The following is a 23794-nucleotide window of genomic DNA, read 5'->3' as shown; positions in this document are numbered from 1 at the left end:
GTACCGCTGTCGTGGTCCGTGACCAGTCCCATGGGTGGGCTGTGTAGGGTGCCTCATGGTACAAGGCCATCCTCATCTCCACAGCGCAACCCTCTGGAAGACCTCCGGCTTCAGTCCATTGTTTTTAATCCTTGAGAATTGAATCCTGCTTCAGAGTTGTCCCGGTCTTCAGAGCCTACTGCAACCTGCGTGTAGTCCATGTCAAGTCTCTGTTTGAACTTGCCCTGTGTCCGGCGTGGTCCGCGACCAGTCCCGCGGGGGCTGTGTAGGGCGCGCCCCAGTGCAGGTCTCTGCAGTTGCTTTGTCATGTTCCGGTATCAGCTTCCACTATTCCTCCTGGAGTACTGCCTCGAGCCCAGCGTGGTCTGCGACCAGTCCCGCGGGTGGACTGTGTAGGGCGTGCTGATTTGCAGACTCACCCCAGCTCTTGTTCCTGCTTCAGCCCTCACCTACAATGTCTTGCTTCAGCCCTCATCTACGATGTCTCGCTTTAGTCCTCATCCATGATGTCTTCGCTCCAGTCCTCGTCAATGGTGTCTTGCTTCAGCCCTCGTCTATGATGTCTTTCCTCCAGCCTTCGTCTACAGTGTCTTCACCTCAGTCCTTGTCTACAGTGTCTTCACTTCAGTCCTAGTCCAAAGTCTTCTGTGTTCCAAGGACTCCATCTGCCCTCGTCCTCTGTCCGGCCTGCCACCCATTGCAGTACCCAGCGGCAGGTCCGAAAGGGCTTGGAATGGTCGGAGGACTGTTCATCAATCAACATTGCATTGTTGGTTATCCTGGGGTGTGCAGGTTCGGTTGAGGGTCAGATCTGTACCCTAATCCTTGCTTCAGTCTTGTCCTGCTTTCGTTACCCATGCTCACACCAGCTCACCTCCCACGATGTGGCTTGGGGCTCCTCCCTGGGCCATGCCGTGGCCCAAGGGCTCACATCACCAGCTTCAGAGACGACCGCGCCTCCGCACCTCGGAGTGTAACAGCTGCCGGAGGTCTTACTCGTAATAGGACCCAAAGGCCACCGAGCCCTCTGGTTGTAACGGGATCCGAAGACCCCAAGCCCTCGGTCCCTACATCTGCCGGAGGTTGCACTCGTAACAAAAAAAAAACCTCAAAATAATATGGGTGACATCTTTGCTTTTCTTCCACATGTACAAGGAGGCACGTCTGTTTAATTCTAAAGCTAGGTCAATAAAAAATGCTTAGCTCAGAGTAAATGCTACTAAAACTGATTATTTTGAACAGTAGAATTACTTTTGTTATTGCCACCAATAATGATGATGAAACCAGAAAGTTCTAGCAGGGTGATGTTTTTTGGGGGGTGGGGTTGGCAGGGCAGACGGGAACTCAGCAATTTTTTCCTGCTTTTCTGGGATTCCAGTAAGAACCAAAGCTGGGATCTGATACCATGAGCCTTCATTTATTACTATACGGGGATTCTTTCCCTATTTTATATCCCCTCCCAACTACTTCCTCAGCCCGGTCGCTGTGGTGACAGTTCTCAGCCGGAGGTCATGCAACAGAGCTCCTTCCAGAACCCTTCAGTCATGAGCCCCAAATCCAGCCACCAGATGTCACTATTGCCTGATGAATGGGACAACTGAGGGCTACCTCCACAGCTAACCCAACCCCCAGCTGAACCAAAGAGCAGATGACCCGTGCTCGGAATCAACCCCAGGTTCCTCCACATGGCCATGCACAGCACTGCCACTGAGCTGGCCCACACAAGGTTACTTCTGAATTAAATGGACAATGTCAGCGCTGGTAAAATGGGAAGTGGAAATTCACTGGCATTTCTTTACCAAAGTGGTGCAGCCACAATAATATACAAAGTGATTTTATTCAGTAAACTAAGCAGGTAACACCAGATTAAACAGTACATGCCAAAAGGGGTGTATTTTATAAACAGACTTCTAGAAGGCCAAATTAAGGCTCATTTGTCCCTGATCAATGAGTTTCCCTAACAACAACCTAAACTCTCTGCCATTTTGACAAAAAACAAATATTGTTTGCTCATCAAGAACAATGTCACGCATCCCTTAGGTGAAAAAAGTCAATTTACAAAAATGGTAACTTTAGACCAATTCTTTGCCAGTTCGATTCTACTCCATTTACTAATTATCAACACACAGCCACTGCAGAATACAAATGGAAGTGGAAGCTCAACCTGTGTCCCTTCTGTAGCCAATGCCAACAGAAATCAGAATGTATTTTATCTAATTGTGTTGGTTGTCTTCTGAAACTAGTTACAGAAGAACGCACCCTAACCTTTGAGTTCTATTCTTCTGTAAGCTAACTGCACTCAATTAACTGAGCAATGATGGGCTAAAAGTTAAAGAACAGACACGCAGGACAATCTGACACTCTCATTTCCAAGTACTGACTTATCCACAGGAGGACACTAGCTCATAAATACACAGATGTGTTATTCTATTGACATTAGCAGGCATTGGTGTAATGTTATTATTTCATTCTATAACAAACCATCACAATACTCTCTGTGGGGTCAAGTTAATGACTATTTTAAAAAGAAATAATTTCTTTGTAACTGGCGGTTGAAAAGTAATTACACTTCATGAAAGAAAGCCTATGCTGGACTGCTCATAAAAAATTCACTCTGTATAATGTAATCAGTGCTCATTTGTGTGCTTGGCTTAAAGGCCTGTCACATTCCCATCACAGAGCCCTGATTCTGATTGTGCAGTGGGGTCTAATGAAGAAATGAACAGAAAAACTCTTCACACAACAATAATAATTTTTGGACCAAGGGACACACCTGGAAAAAATGTTTCTTCACAGACTTCCACTATATTTGACAGAAATCTTTTAATGTGATATGTTAGACATCCACTGAAAACCCTGAGTTTCCTCCTTTTAGCTTCCAGCGCAATCAGAACCTGCCTCTGTGTTGGGCTACAGTGCCATGAGCCTTCATTTGCAACAACCCAGATTCTTTTTCTGCCATCAAATTCTGCGTTTCTCTATTTCCTAAAAGAAAATTATTCCTTACCTGCTAATTTTCGTTCCTGTAGTACCATGGATCAGTCCAGACAGTGGGTTATATCCCCCGACCAGCAGATGGAGTTAGAACAGAGTTTGAGAGCGTCAGCATATAGAGTAGTGCACCCTCTGCTGGAGCTCAGTATTACGCATAGCAAAGCCCAAAAGCAAAAAAAACACAACATTTTGGATCCAGAACCGTTCCCAAAGAGGAACAGAGAAAGATATAAGTAAACAAACACATAGAGCAGTTGATGCGACGGCCACGGAAGGGCGAGGGCATCCACCCCCTCCGCGCCGCGCTCTCTTCTGCGGCTGAAGAAGCGTGGAGCCTTGGCGTTGAGAAAGGTCGCCATTAGATCGAGGCGTGGAGTCCCCCAATGACGGATGATGAGATGCATTGCCTCGTTGGAGAGAGCCCACTCGCCGGGGTCTAGCTGTTGACGACTCAGGAAGTCTGCCTGAACGTTGTCCACCTCGGCGATGTGAGAGGCCGCTATCCGGACGAGATTGCTCTCCGCCCACTCCATCAGGGGAGTAGACTCGAGGGAGACATGCTTGCTTCTTGTCCCCCCCTTGCCGATTGATGTAGGCCACGGTGGTGGCGTTGTCCGAGAGGATCCTCACCTCCCTGTGTCGCACCAGGGGAAGAAAACGCTGGAGAGCGAAACGCACGGCTCTCGTTTCTAGGCGATTGATTGGCCACTTTGCCTCCTCTGGCGTCCAAGTCCCTTGAGTGGCGCTTCTTTCGCAGATGGCGCCCCATCCCGCGAGGCTGGCATCGGTGGTCACCACCACCCAATTGGGAACCTCGAGCGAGACTCCCCGAGCCAGATGCGAGGGGACAAGCCACCAATCCAGGCTTTTCCTGGCTAATGGTGGGAGCGGCAGGATCACCTGATACTCCTGGGAGACTGGTTTCCAGCGGGATAGTAGGGACGCCTGCAGGGGACGCAGGTGTGCAAACGCCCAGGGTACCATGTCGATGGTGGAGGCCATTACTCCCAGGAGCTGCAGATAATTCCAGGCGGTTGGTTCTTCCAGAGCCGAAAACCGAGACATGTGCTCTCTCAGGGCTTGCGCCTTGTCCTGGCGCAGGAACACCATCCCCCGCCGGGTATCGAAGCTCGCCCCTAAGAAATCCAGGTGTTGCGAGGGCACAAGGGAACTCTTTGGAAGGTTCACCACCCAGCCCAGAGAGCGTAGGAATTGTACTACTCTGGCCACTGAGGTCTGACCATGTGAGAAGGACTTCGCTCGAATCAGCCAGTCGTCTTGGTAAGGATGTACTAGGATACCCTCCTTGCGGAGGGCCGCCGCTACCACTACCATGATCTTTGTGAAGGTCCGAGGTGCGGTCGCCAAACCGAAGGGAAGCGCCTTGAACTGAAAGTGTTGACCGAGAATCTTGAAGCGAAGATACCGCCGGTGAGCCGGCAGGATGGGAATGTGCAAATACGCTTCCGAGAGGTCCAGTGAAGCGAGGAATTCTCTCTTGTGCACTGCGGCAATCACTGATCGGAGAGTCTCCATGCGGAACCGGGTGATCCTGAGGGCCTTGTTTACCTCTTTCAAGTCCAGGATGGGGCGAAAGGAACCGTCCTTTTTGGGAACGATGAAGTAAATGGAATAGTGGCCCAAGCCCACCTCGTCGAAGGGGACGGGAACGATGGCCCCTATTTCCTGCAGTCGGTCTAGTTTTTGTTGAACCGCTATCCTCTTGAGATCCGAACCGCAGGGGGAGAAGATGAACCGGTGCCTCGGGGGGCGGACAAATTCCAAGGCGTAACCGTCTATTATGGTGTCCAGCACCCACTGGTCCGTGGAGATAACTGCCCACTCCTCATAGAAGTCAATGAGGCGGCCTCCGATCCGGGGAGGTGAGAAGTGGGCTCCTTTGGCATCATTGGGATGACTTTGTGGGCGGAATTCCCTGCCCTGGACCCTCTCTTGCGGGCCTTTGCCCACGAAAGGAATGAGACCAAGGCTGGGGTCTTGTCTGCTGTGTCCGGGAAGCGGACTGTCGGTAAGACCTATAACGTCGCTGTGCCCTGGCCCTGGTTCTACCGGAAGAAAATGATCTGAAGGAACGCTGTCTATCCTCCGGCAGCCGATGCACCGAATTTTCCCCCAGTGACTTGATGATCTGATCCAGGTCCTCTCCAAATAAGAACTTCCCCCGAAAGGGGAGGGAGCCAAGGCTTGACTTGGAGGAAGCATCCGCTGCCCAGTTGCGAAGCCACAAGAGCCGTCGGGCTGCTACAACCGAAACCATGGACCTCGCCATTAAGCGAAAAAGATCATACAGGGCGTCCGCCCCGTATGCTATGGCAGATTCCAGCCGGTCCACCTGGGCGGCCTCTTCGAGGGGCAATTCCTGAGAGGTGAGAAGCTGCTGTACCCAGAGTAAGCTGGCCCTTTGCGCGAGCGAACTGCACATCACGGCCCGCATACCCAGGGCGGAGACTTCGAAGACCCTCTTGAGGAAGGTCTCTAGTTTACGGTCCTGCGTATCCCACAGGGCCGTTCCCCCCGTGACCGGGATGGTTGTCCTCTTGGTCACTGCCGACACCGCTGAGTCCACCTTGGGAACCTTGATAAGATCCAAAAAATCCTCAGGGAGTGGGTATAGCTTTTCCATGGCACGTGTGACTTTCAAGGATGCCTCGGGAGTGTCCCACTCCCTGGTGAGAAGCTGTAGGAAGGACTCATGAATAGGGAAAGCCCTTGCTCTAGGACGGAGGGTGGCAAGTACTGGATCTCCTTTGCGAGACGAGGTGGCGACAGCAGGAGCCACAGGGATCGGCGGATCTGGAGGTGGGTCGAGGTCCAGCTCCTGAATAATGTGGTGGATGAGTTCATCCAGCTCTTCTTTTTGAAAAATCCGTAGGGCTCGAGGGTCATCCCCCTCCGTATGTGCCTCCGGGGGTTCCGGGGAGACGTCTCTCACCGGCGAAGCCGCCCCCGTGGTATGCCGGGGTGGCACGGGAGAGGGACCCGGCAGGGATCCAGGCGTAACGGACGAGGCGGTGAGACCAACAGCAAGTTTAGGAACCTTGGGGGGAGGGGCCCCCAGGGGATTAGGGGCCTGCGCTCCCATACCCTGCAAATAAGCCATGTGCATTTCCAGAATAAAGTCAGGTGAGAAAAACGGAGAGCTGATTGGAATCCCTGGGGGGGGGGACCGTCCTGGGAGCCCCGGTCGGGCAAACCTCCCGCCGGGGGCAAAGCCTGTTGAGAGCCAGTGCAACCAATCCTGTCTGCATCTGGGAGCGAGTCCGTCTCAAGCTGACCCCCTAAAATGGCCGCCGTTCCCGCCAAAGGCGGCGTCGTGGCCGGCCCGCGCCACCCGGGCTGAGGAGGAGGCAGGTCCGAAATCGCACCGGAGGACTGCAGGGTGCCTTCCCCGTTGGGGAAGCACCGCTCACAAAGCCCCTCCCTCAGAAATTGATTTCCCGGCTCGCCGCAGGCCTCACACCTCGAGGACCGCGGCATGTCAGCACCGGGAAAAAGAAAAGCCTGGGGGGGGGGGGGTGCCAAAGACGAGCTAGTGCCGCGGGGGGGCCTGGAAATGGCCCTAACAACCCGCTGAAGGGGTCCAGTAACTGCGGGGTAAAACCCCCGTTTTAGTTGAGCACACACCCACGGGCGGAGCTTGCGAACCGCGGGACCCCCAACGACGCGTGGAGCGGCCGGAACCACCGGCATCCACGGGGCACCACCAAAAAGAAGCAAACCTGTGGAGAAAGAAACTCAAAAAACTTCCACTTACCCCAACGGAAGAGGAAAGGAGTACAGAATAGAGAAGGCAAAGCCACAGACACACGCCTCCTCAAAAATTAAAAACTTTTTTTTTTTTTTTAAACTTTAAGGATCCAAAATGAAGAGAAACATAAGACAGGGAAATACTGTGGAGAAAAAGAAAGAAATAACTAAAAATGAAGAAACCCTGTCAATCTGGGGGAGCTAGTGGATCCCCCCACTCGCATCTGCTGGAGTCAGAAGAATACTGAGCTCCAGCAGAGGGTGCACTACTCTATATGCTGACGCTCTCAAACTCTGTTCTGACTCCATCTGCTGGTCGGGGGATATAACCCACTGTCTGGACTGATCCAGGTACGTACAGGGAACACCTCCTTTTTCATTCTGGCTGAGAGAAACAGACTCTGTAAAATCTCATTGCAATTCTTCCCTGGCCCCTTTTACTGGTTTCCAACTGCTTTTTTGTCCTTGGCTACCTCTAATAGAATGGCTCAGAGTCAGAGGTCAGCTGAGTGGAAGTAAGAGAAATATAGAGAAACAGATTATGATGGCAGATAAGAACAGTAAGGAATATCTAGTCTGCCCAATTTGCTTTCTTACCCTGATCACATTCCCTTCACTTCTTTGCAGCCAAGGATCTTCTGTGCTTATCTCATTCTTTCTTAACATTCTGATATGGTTTTTATCTTCCCTGGGAGAATGGTGGTTCCAAGCAGCCACCATCCTTTCCGTGAAGAAATAATTTTCTGATATTACTCCTGAGCCTACCCCCTAGGAGCCTCATATCACCTGGCCCTCCAAGAATAGTGTGTGATGTTAATTTTACCTATTTAAAAACAAAATATTATTTTTAAAATGTAGATTACACAGTTTAGAGCTATACTATACAAATAAAGTCTCAAGGATTAGTACAGCAGAGACAGTGACTTTCATTTAAAAAAGGATGCTATTAAGAAGTAGTGGTGTGTTTCAAAGGAAAAAAATAGGAATTTTATATTTGAGATAAAATGGCTAAATCCAGCTTTATTGTATTTAACATTACAAAATCTTTATAAGACATAGCACCATCCACAAGAGAGAAAGCTTTTGTCAACAGAAGTCTGTAACCATAGGTAAACTGACATTAAACAATTACTTACAATCATCTCCCACTGGTCCTGCTGAACATTGGGCAGGTGGGTCCCTTTGCAAATCTGTTAATTCCTACATGGAGAGGAAAAAGTAAGAAAATGACACATTTTTTGAAGTTTAATCTTTATTAAGTCAAAGAGTAGTTTAAGATAGTAAATAGTATGGGGCAGATTTTTAATCCTACGTGCGAGGGGTACATTTGTGCGCGCTACACGGTGCGCACAAATGTACACCCGATTTTATAACATGTGTGCGCTGCCGCGCACACATGTTATAAAATCCAGGGTCAGCGCGCACAAGGGGGTGCACACTTGTGCACCTTGCGTGCACTGAGCCCTAGGGGAGCCCCGATGGCTTTCCCCGTTCCCTCCAAGGCCGCTCCGAAATCAGAGCGGCCTTGGAGGGAACTTTTCTTTCGCTCCCCCCCAACTTCCCCTCCCTTCCCCTATCTAACCCACCCCCAGCCCTACCTAAATCCCCCCTCTACCTTATTTTATTTTTTTACACCTGCCTTTTGCAGGCGCATCTTGCGCATGCCGGCCAGCTGCCTGCGTGCCAACCTCCGGCACAGCGGCTGTGCCGGAGGCCTCGGTCCCACCGCCGGACCGCCCCGCCCACGACCCCATCCCCTTCCCGCTCCTTTTTCAAAGTCCCGGGACATACACGTGTCCCGGGGCTTGCTCGGCGCACGCAGGGGCAGGTTTTCGGGGTTATGCACGTAACCCTTTGAAAACATGCTTAGCAAAAAAAAAAAAAAAATGCAGTTACACCAAGACAGCTTCCTTAAACAGTCAAACATTCATGCAAGATTTCAAACTCCCTCCTGATGGATTATTCACAATTTTAAAAAATGAAACGAGTGAGGGTTGACCTGGTGGCAAGTTGAGGGACAGGAGTCCAATTCTCCAGGTTGGTAGGGGCTGGGGATGCTGCCACATTTCCTGATTTCAAGTCTGCCAGATTATATTGATATATTATTGTATTAATGTGATGCACATCTGAGAGTCTGAAGAGGATGTGCACAGAAGTGGGAGTGGTTGAGTGGGAGGAGCTTAAAAAAAAAACCTAATCATGTCTCTTCAAACATTACAAAAAAGCCTTGCAAATGAATTAGCTGGAACCAATTTGCTAGTAATGCTGCTTCAGAAGAACACATTAACCTAACAGGACTGCAAACGGAGGAGGTTGAAATGCTACCTTAAGGGTGTACAGTTTTAAACTACAGCACCATGTCGTCTTTAGGAAGAAATAATAACTTTTTTAAAAATAAAGTTCCTGGAATTTGGGAAGAATGATAGAATCACAAATAGGCCAGGTTTCCAGAGTAACAAAGCTATGACAATTAACTACAAACACACAACTATAGCATATGAATATTCACAATATTCTTAAAACCAGGAAATGATATTCTTTTGATGGAAATGAAGTCCTAGATATGGGTCTGTGAGAAGGGTAGATGCAGGAGAAAATGTCAGGAAATAATTTTTCACAGAAAGAGTGGAAGAACAGAATGATTTCTGAGAGCAGGTGATAGAGCCTGAAACAATAACCATGTGTGGGATAAGCACAGAAGATCCTTAGTTGTAAAAAAAAAAAAAAAGTAAGTGATAGCAGAGGAACAACTTAGCGGCACGTGTTTACATGTTTAAAATGCCCTACTCCAACAATTAAATGAGAAATGTTGGGGATGACAGAATGAATGACAAGGTGGGAAATACAAAATTTTAGAAGTCCTATCATAAAGACAGGCACTCTCGTAACTAGGTCTGTCTGGCAGACTATTCAGGAAACCTAGAAGGCAATAGCTATTTAGATTAGTACAAAGCTTTGTGGTTAGAAATAGGAGGTGAGGGATGCTGGTAGTAAACTAAGTGTGGTTTCTTGTATGCCCAAGATAGTAAGGTACAAATGAGAAAGACAAAACTGTCTAAGATTTATTTATTTTATTTAAAACATTTCTATACTGACATTCATGGGAATATCACATCGGTTTACATTGAACAGGGGTAACCATTAACTTTAGGAATTAGAAATGACATGTAACGAAAGGGAGCTAGAACTGGGGGTAAAAAGGGCAAGAGTAGCAGAGTCAGGTACATGAAAGGTATGATAACAATATAGAATGTTAACGAGTATTTACAATATAGACAATCTGTAGGGTAATTACCTGATTGAGATTATAACGTGTGGTGAGTGTTTAAGGAAAAATTGGTGGGAGGATATGGGATAAGGCTACGGGAGTAGCAGATTAAGCAGGTAGGGGGGGAGCTTAGTTGAAGTGAGGCAACTATAGTTTGAGGGGTACAGGGAAAGGCAACTTAGAGGAATGGGGGGCTAGTTGTGACATAGGAGCGGCAAGGTTATGTAAAGGCTTGTGAGAAGAGCCATGATTTAAGGTTGGTTTTTTTTAAAGGTTTGGGTACAATGTTCTTGGCGCAGGTATGGGGGCATTGAATTACATAGGGTAGGTCCAGCAATGGACAGGGCCATTCTTTCGTGGCTATGTGATGGGTGAGTTTGGGGGGGGGGGGGGAATGTAGAGGGTTCCTTTATCAGCGGTTCTGGTAGGTCTGTTCGATGAGTGATAGTGTAGGGAGTTATCCAGCCATTGGATGTTTTGGTTATGTAGGGTTTTGTGGATAATAGTAAGACTCTTGTGAAGGATTCTAGAGCGTATTAGGAGCCAATGGAGGTCCATGAGTATGGGGGTTATGTTATCTCTTCTGCGGGAGTTGGTGAGGAGTCTGGCCGCTGCGTTTTGGAGCAGTTTGATTGAGGTAGCAGGGAGGCCTAGGAGGAGGGTATTGCAATAATTGATTTTGGTGAAACATAAGGCTTGGAGGACCATGCAAAAGACGTAGGGATGGAGAAGGGGTCTTAACTTTTTTTAGTATGTGGAGTTTGTGGAAACAGTCCTTCGTGGTGGTGTTAATGAATTTTTTTAGGTTCAGATGGTTGTCTAAAGTGACTCCTAGATCTGTGACATATTGGAGCTTAGTTACAGATGAGTCGGGTTGGGGAAAATTGTGGTGGTCCGGTGAGATGAGAAGGAGTTCGGTTTTGGTTGTGTTGAGGGCAAGGTTGAGGTTAGTAAGGAGGCGGTTGATTGAGGTGAGGCAGTTTTCCCAGATCTTGAGGGATTTGGGGATAGATTCTGTAACGGGAATGACGATTTGGACATTGTCCACATAGATATAGCGAGTAAGGCCTAGATCAGCGAGGAGTTGGCATAGGGGAAGGAGGTAGATATTGAATAGTGTGGGGGAGAGGGAGGAGCCTTGGGGGACTCCTCGTATAAGGTTTATAGGGTTAGATTCTTTGTTATCTATTCTGACCTTATAAGATAAGAAAATATGTCTTCCAAGAGGTCACACTCTATGGCTAGCAGCTGGAATAATTATTTAGAAGCATGGAAATAATACCTAGGCAGACTGCATGGGCCAGGTGATCTTTTTCTCCCATCATCTATTATATTACTATATTTGTGGTCCTTACTGAAACATAGAGCATGATGGCAGATAAAAATAAGGCCCTTCCACTCTGCCCATTTTCATTCCTGGTGAACTGTTAGAGACACCAGTGGATCTCTGGCTTTTCTTTCACTTCTTCACACCTAGGGATCCTTTCTACTTATCCCAAGCGCTCTTACATTTTGTTACTGTTTTTGTCTCTACCACATCTACCGGGAGGTTGTGCCATTCTTCCATCAGCCTTTTTGTGAAAAAATATATTTTCTGATGTTACTCCTGAGTCTATCCCTTGAAACCTCATGCTGTGACCTACAGCATTCTTTCCTCTGAAAAAGTTTTGTTTCTTGAGCATTTATACATTTGAGATACAGTTCTGATTATAAGTTTACATACCCTTAGCAGAATTTGTAAGATGTGTAACATTTTAAGAAACATGGTCTTGTTCAAAAGTTTGTAAACCCTTGAATGTTTGAGCTGATAATATATACTCACATTGACACACACAAAGGTTGAGATGGAAATGAAGGGTAGGTATGCAAACCTGTGCCTTATATGATTGCAATTAGTGTCTGTATATAAACAGTCAATGAATTTCTTAGCTCTTGAGAAACCCTTGTGCCTTTCATCCAGGGTGGCACTGACTTTGGAGGTTATTGAAGCATGGGGAAAGCAAAAGAACTGTCAAAGGATCTGCGAGCAAATGTAGTTCAACTTTATAAATCAGGAAACGGATATAAAAAAATATCAGAAGATTTGAAAATGCCAATCAGTACTGTTCAAACTGTGATTAAGGAGTGGAAAATTATGGGTTCAGTTAATACCAAGCCAGACCAAAAAAGATTTCAGACACAACTGCCAAGAAAATTTGTTGGGATGCAAAGAAAAACTCACAAGCAACTTCTATTTAAATACAGGCTTTTCTGAAACAAAGTGGTGTGAGTGTTTTAGCAGGCACAATAAGGAGATACTTGAACAAAAATAGGCTGCATAGTAGAGTTTCCAGAAAAAAGCCATTGCTGCACCAACACCACAAAACAGTCCACGTACAATACGTCAAACAGAACCTAGAGAAGTCTCAAAACTTCTGGAATAAAATAATTTGGAGTGATGAGACCAAAATTGAACTTTATGGTCGCAACCATAAACGCTATCGGGCCAATGTTAGCCGGCATTTGGACGCGTGTTTTGGACATAAGAACATAAGAAAATGCCATACTGGGTCAGACCAAGGGTCCATCAAGCCCAGCATCCTGTTTCCAACAGTGGCCAATCCAGGCCATAAGAACCTGGCAAGTACCCAAAAACTAGGGGGGTTATTTTCAAAGGAGTTACGCGCATAAATGTAACTACTATTGTAGCAATTTTCAAAAGCCATTTACTCACGTAAAGTGCACTTATGCGAATAAATCCTATGGACGATTCAATGGCATATATTGTAGCAATTTTCAAAAGCCCACTTACTCGAGTAAAGTGCATTTACATGCGTAAAACCCAGATTTACGCATGTAAATGCTTTTTAAAATCCGCCCCTAAGTCTATTCCATGTAACCATTGCTAATGGCAGTGGCTATTCTCTAAGTGAACTTAATAGCAGGTAATGGACGCGCTAGCTTTACCCCTTATTCAGTAAGGGGTAATAGCACGTCCAAAACGCACGTCCAACCCCCCCAAACCTAATAGCGCCCACAACATGCAATGCATGTTGATGGCCCTATTAGGTATTCCCGCGCGATACAGTAAGTAAAATGTGCAGCCAAGCCACACAGTATTGTTTGCTTTTGCTTTTCTGTGCACCCTCCGACTTAATATCATGGCGATATTAAGTCGGAGGTCCCAAAAGTTGAAAAAAGTAAAAAAAAAAAAATAATAATTTTAAATGAGCCCGCGGCTTGCGGGTCGAAAACTGGACGCTCAATTTTGCCAGTGTCCAGTTTCCGAACCTGTGGCTGTCAGCGGGCTCGAGAACCAACGCCGGCAAAATTGAGCGTTGGCTGTCAAACCCACTGACAGCCGCCACTCCTGTCAAAAAAGAGGCGCTAGGGATGCACTAGTGTCCCTAGCGCCTCTTTTTACCGCTGGCCCTAATTAAAATAAATTAAAATACTGTATCACGCGCACAGAAGAGTGGCCTGTACGGTTGCCCGCTCTCCCGCGTTTTTACTGTATCGGCCAGTATATTTGGAGAGGAGTTACCACCATCCCTACTGTGAAGCATGAAGGTGGATCTCTGCTTACTTGGGGGAGTGTGAGCTACAGTGGCACAGGGAATTTAGTCAAAATTGATGACAAGGTGAAAGTAACATTTTATCAGAAAATACTGGAGGAGAATTTGCATTCTGCAGCCAGGAAACTGCGCATGGGGCGCACTTGGACTTTCTAACATGACAATAATATGAAACAAAAGGCCAAGACAACCCTTCAGCGGCTGTAGCAGAAGAAAGTGAAGGTTCTGGAGTAGCCATCACAGTGTCCTGATCTCAACATCAATAAGTCACTTTGGGGAGAACTCAAATATGCAGTTCATGCTAGACAACCAAAAAATTTACAGGATCTGGAGGTTTTTGCCAAAAGGAATGGGCAGCTTTACCAAATGAGAAAATAAAGAGCCTCATTCACAGCTATCACAAAAGACCGCAAGCCGTCATTGATGCACAAAGGGGCAATACACAAAATTAAGAACTAAGGAATTACAAACTTTTGAACAGGACCATTTCATTATTTCCTTTATTGCTATGGTTTGTTTAATGATTGTGCTATTCTGTGATGCATAATAGTTTAATTTGAAACACATTAAAAATAGTAGACGTGTTTTGTCTGACCACTCATGTTTTCTTAAAATGGTACACATCTTACAAATTCTGCCAGGGATAGTAAACTTATGAGCACAACTGTATTTGAATGTCTACAATATCCCCCCTTCTCTCTTCTCCTCTACGGTATACATATTTAGGACCTAATATCACATCTCATAGGGCTTTTGGTGCAGATTCTGGACCATCTTTACACTATCTATATCTGTTCAGAAAAATGGCCTCCTAAACGGGCATAAAAGTTTAGTTGAAGTCTCACCAACAAGTTGTACAGAGGCATTATTACCTCCTTTTTCTTATATACCTCTCCCTATGCATCCCAGCAACCCTTTGATTCTAGCCACCACCTTATTACATTGTTTTGCTACCTTGAGATCATCAGACATGATCATCCTGCAGTCTCTTTGGTGCACAACAGTACCTCATCCCCCATTATATACTGTTTCCTCAGATTTTTTAATTTGAAAATTTATTTAAATTATTCACCTTTCCAAATCCATGCTCAAGATGAGTTACAGTTTGGGTAGGTACAGTAGGTAGGTATGTCTCTTCCCTAGACAACTTATTTATTTATTTTATTTATTTAAAGTCTCTTATATACCGATGTTCGTATGCACATCGCATCGGTTCACAAAGAACAAAAGCTTTTGGGCGGAGCCCTTACATATAACAGCAGAAATCCAGGCCTTACAATCTAAGGCCTGGATTTATCAAAATGCACTAAATATTGCATACGATAGGAAAAGGGGCATGTTTTATGGTAATAGGCAGTTTATCGCAAAATGCGCTATCTTAGCGCTTCGCATAGGTATTAGCGCAAACTGCGATAACTTTTTCGCACTTTGCGATAAGTGCCAGAATGGTTGTATTTCTTACATACAACCACTGGGGGGACCAATTTAAGCTGCTGGAGATCCAGCCTAGCTATCAGGGCCCTTCTATAACCACTGAGGGGGGGGAAAGAGGAAAGAGAGAGAGAGAGAGAGAGAGAGACTAGCCATAATACCCTCATACTAGGTAGGTATTTATACCTCTATATGAGGCCTACCTACAGTAGTCACTCGAGGTGAGGTTTAGGTATTAGTGTAGGGGTTAGGGGCCACTTTGACAATCAAAGTGAGACATACGAACAGTGCTCTCTTGTGAAGATTTGATGACCTTCGGAGTGAGGAAACTCACCCAAAGATGAGATTTGTGCAATGTTCTCTTAACCTAGCTTGATGGACTCTCTACCTGGTTGTAGAAGGGCCCTGATAGCTAGGCTGGATCTCCAGCAGCTTAAAACTATGAAAAACGGCATTTGCGAAAACATTGCATAGCGTGATAAAGCCCTATTGCACGGCTTTACGCAAATGAAAAAGATGTAGTTAAAATGCACGTTAAAGGAAAACGCTATTGATTATGCATGTATATGGATCGACGGTCTGTGTTCAAAAATCAGGCATGACACTGGTTGTTTAAAATGCGTTTTAATCCCCACATTTCATGATGTATCTTTTCTATATGATGGCTCTGGGACGGATCCTAGGAGTGGGGGATAATTATGTTTCTATATAGTATGTTTATACGCACATGTAATTGATCCTGACTTCGTCATGTGTTGTAACATTTGTTTTTCATGCAAAAATAAAAACTTACAAAAAAAAAAAAATGCACGTTAAAGCTGTGCGATATGGCTTCGCAAATTATGAAGCCAGCCCACTTGGCTACAAATCCCGCCCCAAACTCCTCCCCTTGTTCTAATTTGCATCACACAATGCGTTATGGCGTTTTCACATGCGTTAAAGGCGTTTTTTCCATGCGAAAACGCCATAACACATGCGAAAATGCCATATAGCACTTTGATAAATGACCCCCTAAATTTGTATGTCAGACAATGGAGGGCAAATAGACTTACCCAAGATCACAAGGAGCATCAGTGGGAGAAAGACTGCAAGATTTGAACCCTGGTTTTCAGCCTGCTGCTTTAAATACCCCAAAGAGATGATTCTTCAATTTTTTTTTTAATTGAATTTCAGCTGCTAAGCAGCCAACCAATCCTTGAGCTTTCTCGGATCACTTCTCATTCTGTGTACTCAGTGGTGTCTGCTCTGTTACAAATCTTAATATCATTTTCAAAAAGATAGATCTTCCTTTTAACCCCTCTGCAATGCCACTCATTAAAATATTGAACAGAACCAGCACCAAGACAGATCCATGAGGCATGCCATTAATCACCTTTCTTTCCTTCAAATGAATTCCATATACCATCATCCTTTGTTGTCTCTCACTCAAGCAGTTTCTAATCCCGTCCACCAACTTGGAGTCCACCAACAGGCTCCTCAGTTTATTTATGAACCTCCTGAGAAGCCCTGCTCTAACAGTTTACAAATCCTATCAGGGAGCCTGCAACAGCTGCCGGACAGGTCCAGCTGGTTAGAGGTAAGCCAGGAGCATGACAAAATCTGGAAGACAGGCTCCCTTAAAAAAGAATAAAATATCAAGCCTAGATTCATCAAAATGCGATAATTTTAGCATGAATCACATGCTGCAATAAAGAAAAGGGGTGCGGCTATGATAATCTAAGAGTTACTGTATTGTACACTATATTAGCGTTTTACAGGGGTACTTTATCACACCCCGCGATATTTGTTCAGAGAGAGACTCTTTATAGGGCTCTCATAATAGTCAACTCTTTATACCACTATAGGAGGGCCAGCTAGTAACTCGAGGTGAGGTTTTGGTGGTGGTCTAGAGTTTTGGGGCCAGTTTTACATGCATAGTCAGAGGTACAAACAGCACAGTACACATCAGTGAAGATTTGACATGATGTGGAGTGAGGAAAGTCACACAAAGATGAGATTTCTACAATGTTCTCTCGCCCTAGCTTGATAGTACCCTGGTAGAGAGACCATCAAGCTAGGGCGAGAGAACACTGTAGAAATTTCATCTTTGTGTGATTTTCCTCACTCCAAATCATGTCAAATCTTCACTGATGTGTACTGTGGTAATCTCACTGTGCATGTAAAACTGGCCTCAAAACCCTAGATCACCACCAAAACCTCACCTCGAGTTAGTAGCTGGCCCTCCTATAGTGGTATAAAGAGTTAACTACTGTGTGTGCCACCCCATAGGCTCTCTCTATCTCTCTCTCTTCTCACTCCATTCCTCTCCCTCTCCCTTCGCTCTCTCTCTCCTCTCTCCCTTCCCCTCTCTCCCTGCTTGAAAATGCCCAAAACGAATTTGTGATATTTATCTCAAATTCTGCTTTGAGTGTATCGCACAGCTTAAAGCCAGGCAAAAAGGTGTAGTTATTTCTGATGTTAAAAATGTGTGATAGCGTGCATTACAGTATCGCACGGTGTGATAATGCCCCTCATTTTCATTGATCCCACCCCTTTGAATAAATTTAAAAAATTTGCATTCGTGCTGTGTGCTGCGATAAATATTGCATGTGTTATGGCGTTATAGCAGGCATTATGGCCCTAAAGCCCATGTTAACGCCATAATGCATTTTGATAAATGACCCTGCAAGTTAGTAATTCATACTTAATAAACAGTTTCTTTCCCTTGTAAGGATCTACAGCATTGTGTCAGCAATATGTACTCATTCTGGCAGATTTTAAAAGTGCTATGTGCGCCAAAGCCGCAAAATATGTGTGTGACTTGGCCCAGCGTTCCCCACACGAATTTTTAAAACGTGAGTACATGCATATCTCCTAGAATGCACACAAATCAAAAAGTTCAAAAAGGGTGAGGGGTCTGGGCGGGCCGAGTCTGCATGTAAGTATTTACGTGCACAAGTGCACCAGTGTCCCCTACCACGAAACTTTACTTCTGCTATGTACAGCGTGCAAGTAATAAAATTACAAAAACTAGGCTAGTCAGCAGGGTTTTAAGAGTTGGAGCTAATAGAGTAAAAGGGAGGCAAGTTAGCTAGGGGGTTTAGGAAGTCCTCTCCTTTACTGGGGCAAAGTGGGAACGAATTGGGGAAAAGGTAATTGTATCGCCACACGTATCTACTAAAATCCCCCCCCATTTAAGTAACTGAGGTAGCATTTGCGCACCCATGCACACGTCAATATAAAGTCATGTGCACATGTATGAACATATAGCCAATTTTATAACAGACGCACGTATACATGCATGTGTTATAAATCGCCACATCCATGTGCGCAAGCCAGCAAACGGGTCTTAAAATTCACCTCATAGAGAGACATTAGCTGGCTTTAGAGCTAATGACGTTGGGGTGCCCTTTAAACTGATCTTGAACGATTCATAGTATTACATCTGAATTTAAATTAATGGAGGTAAGACCTTTCCATGTACTGTTACCAGTTCGAAAATAAGAACTTTCATTTCAGCCTACTATTCGTATGGTCTGATCAGTGTTCTCCAACAGAGTATTCAGCCAGCATATAAGGAGTCAAACTTCTTCACTAGAAATGTGATACCTCTTTTGCCTTTGTAAGCCCTTTTTCATTGGCAAGATGAAGAATAGTGCACAATTTATTTCAGTGGGCTTGCACCTGTCATTTAAACAATATTCTGAAAAGTAATAACTTGATGGTAACCATCAAACGTAATGCTGCAGTATATACTGTCAATTTTCTCAAACTTCTCACCAGTGGGAAAATAACCCAGAGCTCTCACAATGTCACTCTAGTCACTGGCACAGAAATAGCTCCTGCCTTTCACTAGAAGACTGGGAAGATGAAACCCCTCTTGGGATCCATGCAACAAGCAAAAACGAATTTGTGCACAATGCTTTGAAAATACATAAGCAAAAGGTATCTGGGGCAGGGGTTGAGGAATGGTAGTGGCAATTATTCAGCTTTAAAAATAATCCTTTTTCACAATTTAACATCAAGATGGCAAAGCTAACTTGACTTTCAAATAAAGGTCTATAGCAAAAAGAAAAATGATTTAAACCCATGAACTGAGTTGGTATGGCTTGAAAATTAAATAGCAGGAGCATAGAGAAAATGCAACATGAAAGCCTCATTTTCACAGAATAATTCATCACTGGAGAGCCAAGTAAGGAAACTTTCAGACTAGCTTTCATTCCAGTTGTCAGATTCTTTGTGGTTGTCAGCAGGCAGCACAATACCAGCTCCTTGGAAAGTTGCATATGACCTAGCTACAAGTTTCTTAACAGAAACCCACTTTTTAACTATTACATGATCTATTTTAACTACTGGGGTTAGGATATATCAGTAAAATCCATAACAGCTGGGGGTTTAACTCTGCTATAATAAGGAATGGTTTGCTGCGGCGTGGCGTTTTATGAACCAGACACATCGTCAGGCTTGCTGACACCTTTATATTCAATTTGGGGTAAATTTTAAAAGATACGAGTGGGCGTCCATGTGCATGCGCTATCTGGCGCGCACACATGGATGCCCGATTTTATAATATGCGCACGCAGGTGCGGGCATGTTATAAAATCAGGAGTCGGCGCATGCAAGGGGGTGCACACTAGTGCATTTTGCGCATGCCGAAACCCGCAGCCTTCACCCATTCCCTCCCCCCTATTCTATCCTTCCTACCCCCTAGCCCTATTCTAACCCCCCCATTTCTTTAACTTACCTCTTGCGCCTGCCTCTGAGCAGGTGCAAGTTGCGCGCGCCAGCAGCCTGCCGGCACACAATCCTCCAACACGGTGGCAAATGGCCGCCGTGCCGGAGGCCTCTGGCCCCACCCTGCCCCCAGACCTCCCCACCCCTTTTTCAAAGCCCCGGGACTTAGACGCGTGGGCTTTACATGCATCGCCGGGCCTTTATAGAGTAGGCCCGGCACGCTTAGGGCTTTGAAAATCTGCCCCTTTATGTTTAAGTTAGTTGCTGACCGATTGTGTTTTTTTTGCTTTGGTTCCCCTTTTTTTTTTATTTTTGTTTGATTTTGGGGTTATCATCGGCTCTTTTGATTGTTTTGACTTGCTCAGTATGTTTGCCATTTTCTAATACTGAGAAAGGTTTTTTCCCACAACTTATGGCGCTTGGTTAAATACCTAGCTTCAGTTTAGTTATCCTTTTTCCACCAGAAATAGGAACTTCCACATACAGTTTTTTTCCATTGCTAGTGAAATACCATTGTACCTCAGATGTTGACATTTTGTAATTTTATTGTATGCTATTATGTTATTTATTATGCTATTATTCTTATACGTGCAGGTCACTCAGTCTTTTTGAAAAGAATGGAGTACAAAATTAAAATATAAATATTAAATATTTACAGTGGTCCTGCTGCTGCTATAATCATTACCTTGGCTAGGCTCTCCAAGGTATCTCCTGCCAATAGTTCTCATTCATCGCATTAACTCGCTTGGTCTGTAAGCCAACTGGGGTATGTACAATACCTTATAAAAGTCTTGGACAAAGCAGTGTGGTTGCAGTGTTAGTTCACTTGAATGCACAGAAATAAAAGTTATCAAATAAAAACAAAAAAATAGAGAAATTAAAGTTTACCTGCAAATTTCCTTTCCTTGAGTTCAGACAGACTCGTCCCAGACAATGAGCTCCCATCCCACTAGTCCAAAGAGATGGTTTATGCACCCTGACCAGCAGATGGAGACAGAGATAAACAGGCTTGCTAACGTCACCCTTATGCATCTGTGCTGACCTTAGCCTGCCAATTTACCTGTAACAAGCTAACTGAGGACAATATAAACCCTCATCTTTTAACCTAATCATTTTTTTAAACCACAGGGCTGCAAGGCCATGAAACCCTAATCAGAAACAGACCCCCCCCCCCCCCCCCAGCAAGAATCACATGAACAGCTGTAAAAACAACATACATGATTATACCACTTCAACAAACACAACAACTCTTCATGTACTGCAAGAAGGAAGGCAAGAGCTTGGCAGCATAGGGAAGGTCCTGGAATGGTCTGACTGGACTTGAAGAAAGTAAATTATCAGGTAAAATTTAATTTCTCCTTCCTTTTCAGCCAGTAAGGCCAGAAGGATGGGATGTACTCCTGAACAAGGTGGGTTGCTGCCAACTCATTCTCAGGCCTCAGTGGCAAACATAGCTTCCTAACTGGCCCCCTACATCCAAATGATAATGCTTAGAAAAGGAATGTAAGGAGGACCAAGTCGCCACCTTGCAGATATCCAACGGAGAAACCAAATGAAGCTCTGCCCAGAACACAGCCTAAGCTCTAGTAGAATGTGCCCTAACTGGTTTAGGCAAGGACCTATCATTATATATATATGTCACCATTATGGTTTAGGGTACCCCTGGTAATCCGAGAAGGCAGAGTAGCTTAGGTAGAGTAACCTGAACCCTTGCTAACTCAATCTGTTAGTAAATTCTAAGACCTTATATATCCGTCACAGGTGACGTTATCTCAGGGGGACGCCCCTGAGGTTCGCGCCATCTCCAGTACTTCAGTCGGGGCCGCGCCGCGCACGCGCCCCTAAGCCTCCAGGAAACATGGTGGGTTGCAGCGTCTAGCCGGTCCGGGGACGCCAGAAGACTTCGGCAGAAGGACGCTGCGGCAGCCAATCTTCCCGCGGGCGAAGAGGGAGGCACCAAAGAGGTAAGGAGGGCGGAGAGAGGGCGTCGGGAACCGACAGACACAACAGGTCTTTCCATGGTGCAGAGGATGGAGATGATCCCGAGGTCCTTGAACGTGACAATGCTGGAGAATGCCTATCTCTTGAACCACAAGAGTGGGAACAGAGAGGAGGCTGGTAACTACAGACCGGTTAGCCTCACTTCAGTGGTGGGAAAAGTAATGGAGTCACTGTTGAAAGAGAGAATAGTGAACTATCTACAGTCTGGAGAATTGATGGACCAGAGGCAGCATGGATTCACCAGAGGAAGATCCTGTCAGACAAATCTGATTGACTTTTTTGACTGGGGTAACCAAGGAATTGGATCGAGGGAAGAGCGCTCGATATCATATACTTGGATTTCAGCAAAGCTTTTGATACGGTTCCGCACAGGAGACTGGTGAATAAAACGAGAAGCTTGGGAGTGAGTGCCGAGGTGGTGACCTGGATTGAAAATTGGTTGACGGACAGAAGACAATGTGTGATGGTAAATGGAACCTTCTCTGAAGAGAGAGCAGTTTTAAGTGGTGTACCGCAAGGATCGGTGTTGGGACCGGTCCTGTTCAATATCTTTGTGAGCGACATTGCGGACGGGATAGAAGGTAAGGTTTGTCTTTTTTGCGGATGACACTAAGATCTGCAACAGAGTGGACACGCCGGAAGGAGTGGAGAGAATGAGACGAGATCTAAGGAAACTGGAAGAGTGGTCGAAGATATGGCAGCTGAGATTCAATGCCAAGAAGTGCAAAGTCATGCATATGGGGAGTGGAAATCCGAATGAACTGTATTCGATGGGGGGGAAAGGCTGATGTGCACGGAGCAGGAGAGGGACCTTGGGGTGATGGTGTCTAATGATCTGAAGTCGGCGAAACAATGCGACAAGGCGATAGCTAAAGCCAGAAGAATGCTGAGCTGCATAGAGAGAGGAATATTGAGTAAGAAAAGGGAAGTGATTATTCCCTTGTACAGGTCCTTGGTGAGGCCTCACCTGGAGTACTGTGTTCAGTTCTGGAGACCGTATCTTCAAAAAGACAAAGACAAGATGGAGGCGGTACAGAGAAGGGCGACCAGGAAGGTGGAGGATCTTCATCGGATGACGTACGAGGAGAGATTGAAGAATCTAAATATGTACACCCTGGAGGAAAGGAGGAGCAGAGGTGATATGATACAGACTTTCAGATACTTGAAAGGTGTTAATGATCAAAAGACGACAAACCTTTTCCATAGGAAAAAAATCAGCAGAACCAGGGGGTCACGATTTGAAGCTCCAGGAGGAAGATTCAGAACCAATGTCAGGAAGTATTTCTTCACGGAGAGGGTGGTGGATGCCTGGAATGCCCTTCCGGAGGATGTGGTGAAGACCAGAACTGTGAAGGACTTCAAAGGGGCGTGGGATAAACACTGTGGATCCATAAAGTCAAGAGGCTGCCAATGAAGAGTGGGTGACTCGCCAGAATGATGGCTACTGCCTGGAGTCAATACCCTTATTAAATAAACATACACATGCTTACTGTGACTCCAACATCGCTCTAAGCTTCAACAGCAAGAGGAAATGTGGAAAAAAAGATTCACACTCACAAAGAGGGGAGTAGCTGGCTTGTTACGGCGGTTACTACCCCAAATCAAATAAGCCTGATACTTCACTTTCAATGCATATACAGCATAGTTCTCTGATTCAACGGCAGGGGAGAAGAAAATCTGATACTTCACACATCCAGCAGAGCTCTCTGCTTCAACGGCAGGGGAGAAGAAAAGAGGGCTCGCACTCACAAAGCGGGGAGTAGCTGGCTTGTTACGGCGGTTACTACCCCAAACCAAATGTGCCTGATACTTCACTTTCGATGCACATCCAGCATGGCTCTCTGCTTCAACAGCATGGGAGAAGACTGATACTTCACGCATATCCAGCATAGCTCCCTGCTTCAACGGCAGGGGAGAAGAAAAACAACCAATAAGGGCTGTATAACATAGTCTGGGTAAAACAAATAAGCATGGGTGTAGCTTGCTTATTGCGGCGGCTACTACCCCTAACTAATCAAGCTAGATATTTCACTTGAATGCAGCTCCATCACTGCTCTCTACATTA

At 45.6% G+C, this 23794-nt stretch overlaps 1 protein-coding gene across 3 annotated transcripts in view; it reads right to left on the bottom strand.

The window, feature by feature from the left end:
* Positions 1-23794, bottom strand: part of UBE2D4 (ubiquitin conjugating enzyme E2 D4 (putative)) — a 208269-nt gene that overhangs the window by 119507 nt on the left and 64968 nt on the right. For all 3 annotated transcript variants that reach the window (XM_029604172.1, XM_029604171.1, XM_029604173.1), the window contains exon 2: positions 7899-7962. In XM_029604172.1, coding sequence (XP_029460032.1) covers positions 7899-7962 — 64 coding nt within the window. The remainder of the gene's footprint in view (positions 1-7898; positions 7963-23794) is intronic.

The sequence above is a fragment of the Rhinatrema bivittatum genome, chromosome 5 (genome assembly GCF_901001135.1).
Source record: "Rhinatrema bivittatum chromosome 5, aRhiBiv1.1, whole genome shotgun sequence".
Lineage (NCBI taxonomy): Eukaryota > Metazoa > Chordata > Amphibia > Gymnophiona > Rhinatrematidae > Rhinatrema > Rhinatrema bivittatum.
Note: the sequence above shows the minus strand (reverse complement) of the source record. Positions and strands in the feature narration are given on the sequence as shown.